Source organism: Xenia sp. Carnegie-2017, unplaced genomic scaffold, assembly GCF_021976095.1.
Source record: "Xenia sp. Carnegie-2017 unplaced genomic scaffold, XeniaSp_v1 HiC_scaffold_13, whole genome shotgun sequence".
NCBI classification, from domain to species: Eukaryota; Metazoa; Cnidaria; class Anthozoa; order Malacalcyonacea; family Xeniidae; genus Xenia; species Xenia sp. Carnegie-2017.
In genome coordinates this window covers 5,318,890-5,332,584 of record NW_025813436.1, presented here as the reverse complement: position 1 = coordinate 5,332,584, position 13,695 = coordinate 5,318,890, and the positions used below count along the sequence as shown (strand labels likewise).

General features: G+C 36.6%; 5 protein-coding genes across 6 annotated transcripts; 2 read left to right on the top strand and 3 right to left on the bottom strand.

The window, feature by feature from the left end:
• Positions 1–237: 237 nt before the first annotated feature.
• On the top strand, positions 238–1,234 carry LOC124457146 (adenylate kinase isoenzyme 6-like). The gene is made up of 3 exons (XM_047007436.1): positions 238–460; positions 673–818; positions 903–1,234. The coding sequence occupies exons 1-3, from the start codon at positions 263–265 to the stop codon at positions 1,081–1,083; spliced, it is 525 nt and encodes a 174-aa protein (XP_046863392.1). The 5' UTR covers positions 238–262; the 3' UTR covers positions 1,084–1,234.
• LOC124457100 (TIMELESS-interacting protein-like) lies at positions 1,162–3,032 on the bottom strand. Of its 2 annotated transcripts, none has more exons than XM_047007392.1 (6): positions 2,684–3,032; positions 2,536–2,611; positions 2,349–2,471; positions 2,137–2,259; positions 1,948–2,074; positions 1,162–1,880 (listed from the first exon to the last, which is right to left on the bottom strand). In XM_047007392.1, exons 1-6 carry the CDS (start codon positions 2,935–2,937, stop codon positions 1,273–1,275), a joined length of 1,311 nt encoding a protein of 436 aa, XP_046863348.1. In that variant the 5' UTR covers positions 2,938–3,032; the 3' UTR covers positions 1,162–1,272. The 2 variants fall into 2 exon arrangements, with proteins under 2 accessions (XP_046863348.1, XP_046863355.1); XM_047007399.1 differs by having other exon boundaries at positions 1,957–2,074.
• A 334-nt stretch (positions 3,033–3,366) lies between these two features.
• Positions 3,367–7,815, top strand: LOC124450570 (probable ATP-dependent RNA helicase DDX59). The gene is made up of 7 exons (XM_047001213.1): positions 3,367–4,184; positions 4,600–4,913; positions 5,279–5,578; positions 5,643–5,792; positions 6,348–6,702; positions 7,199–7,242; positions 7,630–7,815. Exons 1-5 carry the CDS (start codon positions 3,368–3,370, stop codon positions 6,675–6,677), a joined length of 1,911 nt encoding a protein of 636 aa, XP_046857169.1. The 5' UTR covers position 3,367; the 3' UTR covers positions 6,678–6,702; positions 7,199–7,242; positions 7,630–7,815.
• LOC124450597 lies at positions 6,708–9,316 on the bottom strand. The gene is made up of 4 exons (XM_047001235.1): positions 9,189–9,316; positions 7,831–8,038; positions 7,604–7,730; positions 6,708–7,194 (listed from the first exon to the last, which is right to left on the bottom strand). Exons 1-4 carry the CDS (start codon positions 9,262–9,264, stop codon positions 7,066–7,068), a joined length of 540 nt encoding a protein of 179 aa, XP_046857191.1. The 5' UTR covers positions 9,265–9,316; the 3' UTR covers positions 6,708–7,065.
• Positions 9,317–10,312: 996 nt separating this feature from the next.
• Positions 10,313–12,113, bottom strand: LOC124450608. Its single transcript, XM_047001243.1, has 4 exons — positions 11,870–12,113; positions 11,044–11,248; positions 10,792–10,936; positions 10,313–10,456 (listed from the first exon to the last, which is right to left on the bottom strand). Exons 1-4 carry the CDS (start codon positions 11,961–11,963, stop codon positions 10,364–10,366), a joined length of 537 nt encoding a protein of 178 aa, XP_046857199.1. The 5' UTR covers positions 11,964–12,113; the 3' UTR covers positions 10,313–10,363.
• Between the last annotated feature and the right edge of the window lie 1,582 nt (positions 12,114–13,695).

The window sequence follows — 13,695 nt, the reverse complement described above, 5'->3', positions numbered from 1 at the left end:
TCATTTTACGTTGAAATTTTATTGAAATAGCAAGCCAAACAGTATTAATTTGATATGTATCTCATACATGTTTACAGTTTATACTATAAACTTTAAACAAGCATACAACATACATCAATATTGATCTGTATTGCGAGCTATTTTATTGGAATTGCAACAATGGGATTCGGAAAATACAGTATGTATTTGAATGATTATTGAGAATGCTGCCCCCCTGTACTTTTGATCACGTGATGCGAATTCGAGCACTTTGCTTCCGAACATGGCGGCTGCTCATGGTCGAGTTCGTCCTAATATTTTGATTACTGGCACGCCAGGCACGGGGAAAACTATTTTGGGAATGGAGTTATCAAAACGAACTGGGATGAATTTTGTTAATATTGGTGACATGGCGAAAGAAAATAATTACTACGAGGGTTGGGACGACGAGAGACAATGCCATGTGTTGAACGAAGACGGTGTATGTGTTAACTTGTGTTTATTTCAAATGACAAGTATTAGTACTACGTCTTTGAATTCCAGAATTGTTATGAGTATCATCAAAAGTTGGATATGTTTCATGAGATATTGTAGTCTTCGAGTGATGAAGTAGAATTTTAAATATTATTGCGTTTTGACATGACTCACACTCTACATGTACAAATAATCTCTAAGTCTATAACTTGCAAATAGGTAATCGACGAATTGGAAGATGCTATGTCGGATGGTTGGAACATATTGGATTATCATGGATGTGATTTTTTCCCCGAACGATGGTTTGACATTGTGATTGTCTTAAGAACAGACATAACAATTTTATACAGCCGATTAGAAAAAAGGTAGCTTGGTATGCTTAGTTGATGATAAAGTTATAAACTTGATGTAAAAGGTTTTTGAGTCTATCTAAGCATCCTATTTTTCAGAGATTATTCTGAGAAGAAGATTAAGGAAAATGTGGAATGTGAAATATTTCAAACAATTCTTGAAGAGGCGAGAGATAGTTATTCAACTGATATTGTTCATGAGTGTCAAAGCAACTACCCAGAAGACATGGAAAATAATTTGGAAAATATTATATTATGGCTTCAACAATGGCATTTGTAGACCCTTTCGTCACATTTCTTGGTGGCCTTGTTGCAAGTATGGTAAATTTAGTTCTCGGGAGACATTTCCAACAGTAAATTGTGAATGCTAAAATATTTTTATTGTAAATAAAACAATGACAATTAAAACAGAATAAATGTATTTATCGTAACAGGTTGTATATAGAGCTTCTTTCGAACATGTTATTTTTCAATGATTTTCCTGAGTTATCATTTGAACATCCGTAAGTTCAGATTGACTATCCACATTTTCAATTGTTTCAGTCAATTTATCATCTGATGTCTCATTGTTCTCGTTCCCAGATCCCACATGACTTTTTGCTATTCCATCATTTTCTATCATCGTTGCATTTTCATCCTGGTTTTCTTCGTTGCTGTAATGATTTTGGTCAAATGCACTTTTGTTCAAAAACTCATCAGCAGATCCTTCATCATCCATTGCGAAATCTTTGTTATCCTCAATGTCATTCTCAATGTCATAGTTACTACTTATCCTTTCACGAATGTTCACTTGAATGCTTTCAATTGGAATAGTGCTATCTATTGTATCATATGGTGTAGTGACTCCATGAATCTTTTTATTAGTCACATCAAGTGACTTGGACTTCTCATTTGCACAAATGATACTTTCACATGCAATGTCATCATCATCTTCCATAGCACTCAGAAAGTCGTCATCATGCTGATTTTCTGCAGAAGTCTTTTCTGATGAAATGTCCATTCTTTTGCTATTTTCTCGTGAATTGGATAATACTTTCCCAATAAATATTTCTGAGTTATTTCCATCTGCCTGTGACTCTGAATTTGAAAGGATATTGTTACAGTTAAACATTGAAGATCAGATATAAACCTTGCATAATTGTACCTGCATTACGTTCCTCCAAACATCTTCTTTTTGCTTCTCGTCTCTGAAGAGCAAGCTCCCTGTTTCTTTGGATTCTATCTCTCTGTTCCTCTGTTAGCTCAACTGCTGCATCGACCATTTGCACACTCTTAGAGTGAAGAAAAACAATTTAAAATGTGCCTTCAAAGGTCTGGTTTTAAGCAAACATACATTCTCGTGTTCTGTGCTAACAGCAACAGCAGCTACTTCCACATCCTCTGATTCGTTGTCATCTTGTTCACCTCTCAAGATGTTTTCCTCATCATTTTCTTCTCTGATTCTCTTCAACTCTTTCTGAATGCAAGAAATGTCTCCAAAACTCGTAACAAACTATGAAAGTAATCATTATCAAGTTGTTTTGTACGTTGTGCCATGTAACCTACCTTCACTTTGACTTTTGAACCAAGCACTTCGCATTTCTCAACCACACTTTGAAAAGGCCATTTCGGCATAAGACACTGAGCCCAATGCTCAAAATGATAAAGAAGCTTATTCAAATCAGAAACCTGTCACAATGAGGTAATGAATTTTCAAATTAATTATACAAGGTACAATTGTACTATTTATTACCTCATGGCCTTTTCCTTTAAACTGCATATCAGAGCACAAATGTTTTAAGGCCTTTATGCCTTTGTCGGAGCACAATCTGAATGAGATAACATCTTTGTTCACATATTTCGAATGAGTCAAACTATCTTGCTTGAAAATTGATCTTTACCTTTCATCGTTCAATACAACACGATCGACATTGCGTTTTTTCTTTGAGGTTACATCAGGAGCTTGGGTTGGATCAACATTTTCCTGGGGATTTATGTCCCCGATGTTCTCAGCATCCCCAACTTGTGCTGCGTCGTCGGCAGTTAATAAAGCATCTTCCATTAAAGGCGGTGGAACTGCAAACGGATCGTCGTTTTCCGCATTGAGATCAAAGCCAAGGTTTCTAATATCATCGTTTTGTCTCGATGCAAACATTTTCGCCCTGAAGTTCGGTAGTGAAGACAATATTGAGGACTTTTAGCGATGTTTTTTTTGAATCACTCCTTATTATGTAGGGTTTGTTTTGTAAATGTTTTGCTTACATGATTTCCCGCGTTATTTTCCCGTTGCACTGAACTTCGGGAAATCTGGAGTAGGCATCTATTTATGTGATTCATTGTCAATAATCAATCCCCGAGCCGAAACTTTTATGGAAATTTAAAGTTTGAATTTAACAAATAAAGAAATTATCTCGTCTTCACACTTGACGAATCGAATGACTGATAATTTGGCAAAAAATTGCCATTTTAACTTTTTAAAACTTCTTAAAAATTCTTAAACTTTTTAAAAATTCTTAATTTATATATCCTAATTTATGTAATCTAAAATTAAGTTTACATAATTTATGCGAGCTGGACTTTCTAACATGGCGGCGGCCAACTTTAACTTTGTTCCGAGGTCTGTGAGTCATAAACCGTCAAAAACAAAGCGTATATCAAGGCCTAAAGCTCCATGTTTTCCAAATATTTCCTATATCAGTCAGGATTCAAGCTCAACTCCTTGTAATAGCAGCAGCTTACGACCTAAGGGAGAAATAATGACTGGAAGCGATCCCTCTTTCAAAGATTCGAACGAAGAAGTTGAGGAAACCGAAACGGGCGACGATGATGTTGTTTACTATAGTAAAAATCAAAGATGGCCCGAAGTGGATGAACCGGCTTGCGTTGTTTGCGGTAGATATGGCGAATTTATCTGTGATTTGACCGAGGCAGATGTTTGCAGCAAGGAATGTAAGGCGAAAAATCTCGTGGAATTGCGACATAATGGGGGAAATTTAGTACATACTCAAAATGAAGATTTGCCATCAAAGAATTTTCAAATGAAAACACTCGGCCATAATGATTTACAAAATATTCAACAAAGAACAAGCTATAGGTACAATGTACATCCTCATATAGCATCACTTACAGAAAGGCAGGTTGACGACTTACAAGCTCGTCTGAACATTACCATAAGGGGTGATGGGATTGCGTGGCCAATACTAGAATTCAATCATTGTGGCGTGAATGAGCAGATTTTGAGCAATTTGAAAAGATGTGGATACATAAATCCCACTCCAGTTCAAATGCAGGTCATTCCGGTTGCTATGACAGGTCGGGATCTGCTTGCATGCGCTCAAACAGGATCTGGAAAGACAGCCGCATTTCTTTTGCCATTGATTGCGAGAGTTTCACATGATATTGGTAGGTGAGTTTTAGCTTAGTAATGAATAACCAAGAGATGTTTTTATGCACCAGCAAAATAATAAACTCGAAAGTCTGTGTCAGTATGTGTGGTGATACATAAACTAATAAAACAAAAGGAATTGTTGTGCTGGTGAAAGTATAAACTAAGATAAGGCATAGCAGATACATTAGTGATAAATCAAAAGCAAAAAATGGGGATTGTCTTTGAAACCCAAGTAGATGTATGTCAGAGTAAGTTACTGATCAATAAGCAACAGATAACGAGAACTGATACTACCTAAAATATACATTTAGATATTGTGCAAGGGAAGTTAGTGAAGAATAAACAAAAGAGGACAATCAAAATATAATAAAAATATTGTCCGCATATGTAGTGAAGCTGAAACACTCAAATATTCTTACATTTCTCCAGGAACATCTGATGGTCATGATAAGAACTCGCCCCAAGCCCTCATACTTGCTCCAACCAGAGAACTTTGCATGCAGATAGAAAACCAAGCAAAGGAACTGATGTCAGGATTACCTCACATGAAGACAGCCTTGATAGTGGGAGGGATGCCGATGCCCAATCAGATTTATCGTTTGAAGCAAAGCATTCAGCTTGTGTTTGCAACTCCCGGTCGGTTGCTCCAAATCTTGGACAAGTGTGATGTTGATTTTTCTCGGATTCAAATGTTGGTCATTGATGAAGTGGATGTTCTCATGCAAATGGGATTTGAAAATCAGGTAGCAATGATTTTATGTGTCGGAAGATAAAGTTCGGCATCATGCATCTGCTTGCATTAGCCTTCAAGACAAGAATCTGGTACTCTTTTTACCGTGAAACTAACATGTAATTCTCTAAAGGAAAATTTAAAGCTGAAATGCAACAAAGGCCATAACTGTGTTTATCAAGAATGGTTTAGTACTGTCCCAACTTAACCTCTTATATACTTGTATAGTATATCATCCTTATTTTGAGTGATGTGATGATGAAAGTGATGACTTCTGCTTTTATTATGATCAATCTGACTTTAAGATGTCTGCGTCCTCGTGTATTTTAACTTTCGCATGTTAAGGTTTTTATGTGGTTTTCAAATCTTCATTTTCAGATGCATTCTATATTAAATAAAATACCAACTTCCCGACAAACACTGTTGTTCTCGGCGACCATTCCCCCTGTTGTGGAAAGACTTTCATCGTGTCATCTCACCAGTCCAGCATTTATATCGGTAGGGCTGCCCAGTGCACCTAACATGGATGTAAAACAGGTTATACTTTGGGTGGAAGATAAATCAAAGAAGAAAAGATTGTTTTCCTTATTGAATGATTCAAAGTACTTCTTTCCACCGATATTGGTGTTTGTCGACTCGAGAATCGGTGCTGATATGTTAGCTGAAGCAATTCAAAAGGTTGAAAATTTGTCTTATGCTGTTTACTGTGCATTTCGTGTTCTCTATAAATGGCTTCTTTCAGACATGTCACGTGAGCTGTTGTTCGATGCACGGGGAGAAATTGCAAAGCGAGCGAACTAGAATTTTGACAGCATTTCTGGCTGGGGAGTATGATGTGTTAGTGTGTACTGGTGTCCTGGGACGAGGCTTGGATCTACGTTGTGTGAAACAAGTATGTCAGTTGTTCGTGAATTGGTCTTTCACTGACGTATTAATCTTCTTTAAACTCGTTTTATGTTAGGTAGTATAAAGGTTGTTATTGTTCTCTGTTGTTCATTCATCACTACCTACACTGACACACGTTATCTTAGTTTATATTTTAGGTAGTGTAAAGACAGTTCTTGTTTTCTGTTGTTCATTCATCACTACTTTCACTGACGCACGTTATCTTAGTTTAGGATTTAGTGTGCAAACAGTTCTTGTTCTACGTATGCTGTTCGTTAATTACTACCCAAATTAGATTGTTATACCTTTGTTCATATTTTAGCCATCTTCTTTATTATATTACGTTTATAGCGAACGCTAATCATTTACATTGTATGGTGAAAGCGTTTTTCTAACATGAAAGATGTAAATTTTCATTTAAAAAACATTGCCTTGCGGAAACTTAGAGGAGTAAAATTTTTCCTTTTCTGTTTAGTATGTCGGTCGCAACATTGGATTGCTCTTTTTTGCGACTTCATTCAATATAGTTGAGTATAATGAAGTATTATATACCATATTTCAGGTCATCAATTTTGATATGCCGTCCAGTGTTGACGAATATATTCATCAGATTGGCCGTGCTGGTAGACTGGGCTCGAAAGGTCTGGCTTTTACATTTATAAACAATTCCAACAAGAGCGTATTCCTGGATCTTGTGGAAATAGTAGAAGCTCATGGCGTGAAACTGCCTGATGAACTTTTGAATTCTCCTCACTTATCCTCGCAAAAATACGAGCGAGATCGCAAGCGCACTGGCAGGAAACGTAAACGCGAAGGAAGCTATGTAAACAGGGAGAATTTAATGGACATTCTCAAGAAGAGTACCTTTCGTAGAAGGCTAAAGGATCGTTAAATATGTCAGATGAAAAAGCAACGAAGTGAGTCAAGTTGAGTAATTTTGATTGTTTTACGTGTGCAAGTTGATTAAATCATTAAATCTTAGACTAAAATGACCCCAAGTCATTGCTTTCAATCATAATTCGCAGTGAATTTTTGCTCTTTAATTAAAACAAGTGTGGGTTGAATTTAAAATATCCAGCAATTATACACTGAACTATGTATCAGGAATACGACCTACAATTAGTGCCTTGCTTCGGTAGAATGCATGACAAATTTTTATGGTGCTCTTGTGCTAAACTTAGATCTTCTTCATTCTACCATCACCCCCCTCCCCTCAAAATGCTGAAAAGGATGATGAACTGGCTAGTGAAAAAAAGTTATAGTGCCGAGTTCACATTTGATCACAATTCTTCTTTCTTGCTCGAGGGCTTTTCTTGTAATACTTTTATCTCAACTTCCAAGTTGTTTACGCAAAGAACTCGCTTTCCCGTCAATTTCTCGTGTATATCAGCAGTGATCTTGTATTTTCCCTAGAAACGACGAAGACAAAGTCTAATGAGTGGCAGGTTCTCGCTAAGGTAAATTAGTCTGATTCTTCGTAAAAAACAGCGAGAACATAAAACTAGAAACTTCTGCGAAACTCTCGATCAAAGTATTGACGCCTTTGACCGTGTGAGGTCTAATTCCTAATTTAGCTCAACTGCTCAATGGCGTATTGTTGTGCGTCATAGGAAGTCTTTCAAACTTGAGGGGGTCTATCTTCGGGTATTATTGTTAAAAATATTTACGCATCGTGATAAACATTTTTTGACACTATCCATTAAATGACAGCTTTGGTTTTTACCACACCCTTCTTTACCCCTTCCCCGCCGCAACCCGGTTTCTCAGATTCTTAAGCTACCCTGGTCTTCTCACAATAACGTAATCGGCGTGATATACATTTTTAAGATATTTTACTGCCATAGATGGAATGTAAAATAACGGCTGGCGTGTCATATCCTGTCGTTGGGGACACAATGGGATGGAAAGATGTCTTTGAAGATCGCCACATTTCATTGACTTGGGGCTAAAACAACGAGCAAAGAACATTATCACGAGAACTGTTGAGTCTTCGGATAGAAATTAAAAGTAAACGTATGGTTGTGAAAAAATTCCGTGATACCTACATGAAGAATTGCATGAGAGACGTCAGATCGATCTCAATGAGCCCAACGACTTTTTTCAGTTTCATGTCCAATGTAATTTCCGTATCGTTGTTCGTCGCGGTGTAGTTCTCGTTCGTGAAACTTACACTTGGTTCAATTACTTTTTCAGGCGTTACTTCGATAGGGATTGGTAGGCTGATAATGTGAATTTGTATTGGTGCGCTTCTATCTATTTTGATGACGAACGAAAACGTGTTAGCATTGTGCTCGTCACCCTTCCACTGTTTCGTCAAGCTACTTTTCCACCCACGTCTCTTTCATATCTTATGTTTCTTATTTAGGTTAGTATGGGGAGGCTAGAGTGTGTCAAAAAGTTGTGCAACTGACCATCCACTTTCAAAAAAACGCAATTCAAATTTCTAATCGATCTTATTCTAATTTCATTACCACGATCCAGTTTTATAAATGAAGATTTTGATTAAGTTAATACGTGGATTGTGGAGTGATATAGAATGACCAAGTGATAAATGGTGTGGCTTGACAGTCCTCACTGATAAATGAGGCGAAAACAACATTCTCATTGGTCAATGGCTTGAGCAGTGGATGATTTTGACAGATAAGTGGAATGGCTTGACGGATAAGGGTGTTCAATGGAAAATTTCATTGGTTCGTTTAAATGGGGTTTTTCCTGTCAAGATGTCTGAATTCAATGTTTGATCTGGCACTTTCATTTTGATTTTTTTTGCAAAATGGAGGCTTTATAAAGAACAATAAATCTGTATTGTTTGTAAATAGGAAAAGCTTAATACACACACAAGCTCTTATGAATACACTTTGTAACATATGGCATCATAAATGATGCAAAATTTGATTTTGTATGTCATAAATTTCTGACATACCAAAAAAATTCCTGGATCAGCCCCTGTTCGAAATTAAACAATATTTAAAGACTGTTAAATTACAAGATATAGTGATGACAGAGTGGTGAGATCTGTGTGTTAAGGGATAGAGTGGGATTGAATGGAATTAGATGAAATTTAGTGGGATGGAATATGTGTACATATTTCAATCTGATGATGTCTTAAGTTAAACACGAAACGTTATTGTTAATAAAACTATTTACCCATGGGCCATGGCCATAATAAAAGTTTTGCTTTGGGCAATTATATTCATACCTGCAGTCTATTGCAATAAGTTTGAAATATTACTGAAATTTTGTATGAACTTTTCCTCTTTCAAAAATACTATATTTTACGTAGAACATATTTATATCTGTATATCACAGATCCCCCCCTTATGAATTATGAAAAGTATGTTTCCTAAAAAAACTATATTTGACTTTATAGTCGACTTCACGTTTGACTTGGGCATTTACTTACCACAATTCTCGAAAGGAATCTGTTCGTTATTTACTTTGTATAGAAAGAAGAAAAGCACAAATAGCTTTAATGCCATCTTACTCTTCGGTGTTGATATGGATAGTTAAATACGACAGCGAAAATTTATGCAACATTTTATGACATTTTATGAATTTCCGGAAGTGATTGTTTAGTCACAGTTATCTCATAAAGTACTCTGGCTTTTGTAAAACAAACCATACCATTAGATAGCATACAATGTATGCTTTCTGCTGACACAAATTTTATTGTTTGAACCTGTTTGATAACGATTACAATAGCCGCTTCTGCGCGATCAACGTTATGCATAGTATATAACGCAATAAAACACTTACCCTAGTTGATCGGAATTTGAGAATTTTATGTTGTTCATACGGTAACACAGAGTTAGCCATAGTAAAATTTACCCATTTTTTCTATATGTACATGAAATTTTAGCTTTTTCAATTAAAATTAGCATTGCTTTGAGCAACTTTGAATTTTCCTTCTCGAATGTTTTTGAAGTGGAACGTCTGTTGCCATTGCCCATACAGTCGTTGTTTTAAATAAAACTACTTCAATGCTTTGTTTTTAATAAAAAAACGATGCTGAGTCGATTCCCAGTGGTTTGAGAGTCATAGGATGTATAGCGCCGGAGATAATGTAGCTCAAATTTGCCGCCGATCATCGATTTTTAATGTCTCCATCGCTATAAGAACATATGCATCATATGAACAACGGTGATTGGCTAGAAAGAAAGCTCTAAAGATGGCGAATTTTTTAAATTAATTTAATGGACATTCTCAAGAAGAGTACCTATCGCAGAAGGCTATAGGATCGTTGAATATGACAACTCTTAAAGCAACGAAGTGAGTCAAGTGAGTACCTTAAAACCTTTTGATGTCCGTGTGCGAATTTATCAAAAACGGGGTAACACTGAGACTAAAATGGTCCTACGTATCGTTTTCCCTATCATTATCAGATACAGCAATTTTTACTCGTTGCGTGGTGCCCTCTTCCTAAAATTGAATCTTTTTTGTCCTTACCACGACCCTTCAGTAAGACGTGTGATAAAAATCACACATGACTAACAGACTAAGGGAGTTAAACAACTTGAGCTGATGAACTGCGTTAAGACATCATATTATGTCAACATTTAATCTCAAATGCTTTCCTTTTTAAAATTCTATTTTAACTTCCGCGTTCTTTACGCAGAGAATTCGTTTTCCCGTCAACTTGTCGTGCAAATCAATGTCGATCTTGTAATTCCCCTTAAAATGACAAAGAAAAAATATTACGAAGAACTTCTACAAAGAAAGGCAGGGTTCTGTTTGAAAAACCGAGTGGGAGCTTAACAGCTGAGAAAATAGAATCTTCTACAAAACTCTCAATCAAAGTGTTGACGGTTTGTGAGGTTTGTTTGCAAGTGAAGCAAATAGTTTATTTAGCTCAATGGTCTCATAGAAAGTCTCTCCAATTTTTGGCGAGGTGCCTAGTACGGGCGTTGTAAAAATGTTGATACACATCTCCAACCCGCGCTTAACTCAGTCTCAAAGATTTTAAGGCAACTCTGGCTGCTCGCAAAAATTTTATTTGTTCTACTTACGCTGGCAAAATAAGAGTTGATTGTGCTCTTCTGGAAAGAAGGTGAAATTTTGAAAATTCGGTTGAATATACGATATCCTCTCACTGGAGGACACAGTGGGCTGGACAAAGCTCTTTGGAGATCAGCACACTTCATTGAATTTGGGCTAGAACATTGAAGAAAAATTCCTTTGCCACAAACTGTTGACTCGAACTTGAAAATTTATCAGTAAATATGTAGTTATGAAAAGGATCTATAACTCAAGATGCCTACATGTGTTTGGGAATGAAACGTGACACATCCAGTGAGAACCAACCAACAACTCTTTTCACCTTGACTTTCCATGTAATTTCTGTATTGGTCGTGGGAGCGTAGTACTCGTTCGTGTAACCTACGAAGGTTGCAATTTTGCTTCCAGGCTTCACTTCGATAGGACTTGGTAGATCAATTTTGTTGATTTGTATTGGCGCGTTTCTATCTATTGTAGGGCAAAGGAAAATGTGTTAACATTGCTCTCGTCTCATTTCCACTGTTGCGTCAACCGAATCTCGAAATCAGGTCTCACAAAAGTATCGAGGTTAGCTTTGTATGTTTATAACTGTCGTCAAGAGATTACGTCATGTGATGTGGATTAGATCGCGTCTCTGTCTTCGAACATTTAACTGTATGACACGTAGACTTTGATAGATGTTTTGGCAAATTGGTCTTCAGTCAAACTTCGCTGACTTTGACGCTTTCACGGTACTTATGATCATTGAAAACCCGTCTAATAAGTTGCTCAAGACTTCATTCAAACATGCCCACAATGCATGCATTAAGCACAAATGGACAAGATTCAACTCGTCATCTGTATTCTCTACGATACATTCGACTTTTAAAGAGGTAGACGTTTTAAACGAGCTTTGTCCTATACGACTGTTTTTTAAACTATATCCGTCGATGGATGTCGTTTCGAAAAAGAAATTTCACAGGACGTCAACACTAATATGTATTTTCTTTTACATTTCGTGCATTCTTTATCTCAGATCCTCTTTCGTATTTCATGAAGAGTTGTCTTATTGTCTACTTTCAAAATATGATTATTTGAACATGAACTTACCACAATTCTGGAACTTAACTTGTCCGCTATTCACTGAGTAGATAAAAAAGAAGAGTGCAAATATTTTTACTGCCATCTTCAAAACCTCCTCCATTCGAGTGCTAACATGCAGTCATGCACTCTTCAATGTTGAACTCGATGTGATTCGCACTGACTATGCTGCTTGCTGGTAAATTCCTTCTGTTTGCTTGTTTAGGCTATTGCCTTTCGTCAGCTGTCTAAATATCGCACACAGATGATTAAATTATGCATTAAAATCGACGATCTGTTTAAATTATGTTTTGAGAAAAGACAGGTACGCCTGTAACTATTTTTCGAGATCTTTCCTTCAGTGTTGGTTTAGCGGCTATCTGCGGTGGCTGTGTCTATAGGACCCATGCGAAATATATTATGGTTCTCCGATGGCAGCATGGCTAACTACGACTCCGCAGTGACTTTGTGATGCTAAAATTCCTTTACTGAAATCCATAACCGTCGACATTACGATTTTTCTTATGTGATTGACTGAGACCAGACGACTTGAGAGTCTTTTGTCTTCTTTTTTTTTCTTTCGGCTTGTGCTGAAGTCTTTTCCTTAAATGCTTGTTTTGATTATTATGTCGCATTTTTCACGTCGTAGGTTTAATCTTTTGTCATCGATTGTGCTTATGGTCATTTCACTTGTTGTCAACCTTAAATGGGACATAACCCACGCAATTGCCGACAAACCGAAGTACAGGGGGGAGATTGTAATAAAAATACAAACCTGCCCATGTCCTGAGTGCGACTTCTTCCATTCAGGGAGGTCTGGGCGTGATGTTTTTAGGCGAATAGCTCTGACAATTTATGAACTTTGGGTCTATGGAAAATGGTATTTTCATTGTTATTAGAACGCAATTTCATAAGAAAATTGGTAGGCAAAAAAAAGATTTTAACGAATAAGAAGAGAAATGACAGACAACTTAAAACATCAATTGCTATAATCATACGTAAGCATCAAGGCTTTTAAAATTCTCGAGTTTCTTTTACGGATGAACGGTAAAAGTAAATATATTGATTGTCTTGTTATTTTCCTATTTGGTTCATCCAACATATTTTTTCCGAAACTTAGTTTTCAGAACTGCCCATTTTATATTTTAGAACTGCGTACTGAAATTCTCAACACATAGTTTTTTTCACACAAATGTTTTGTAAATGACATGAATTTGGGCAGAAAGTTTGTCGTGTGCTAACGTCTGAAAATTATGCATCTGAGTGATTTACCATTTCAAGTATGCCTCTTACGGAAAATTCACATCATTTACCGTTGACGTGAACAGAGAGAGAGAGAAGGGGAGGCAAAAATAAACTCATGTTGAAGAAGATAAAACAAAGCAGTCTGCTTTCGAATATTTGCTTTTCTTTAACTTTATATGTTATGTTGTGTTATGCACGACTTTTGTTACAAACTTTTGTTGGCAGAGGCTCTGGAAGCTTTCGAGAGTTGTGGGTGTTCCACATTCGTCATGTCATAACGGAAGAAACTTAGAATGGTAATTAAATTGTTTCGTATTAGTTATTTTCAATCGGTTTTCTTCCTTTTTGTGCAAACGTTACAAAAATCTCTAAAAAATCTCATTGTTGTGTTTCATCACATACGAATGACGTGCACTTTTCGTCAATGTTCAAACCATTTAAGTTTCCCTGGCTCTTTGTGCCAATTCAATAATTTGAAAATTTGATACACCTGTCATTAACGTTCAAGGAAAAGCTAAACTTGCGTTTCTTCTTCCTACAGGGCGCTCCCACACAACAAGTTCGGACACCCAGAAACCCACGGTTTCCCAAGCCCCTAGTTGTTGGGTAGA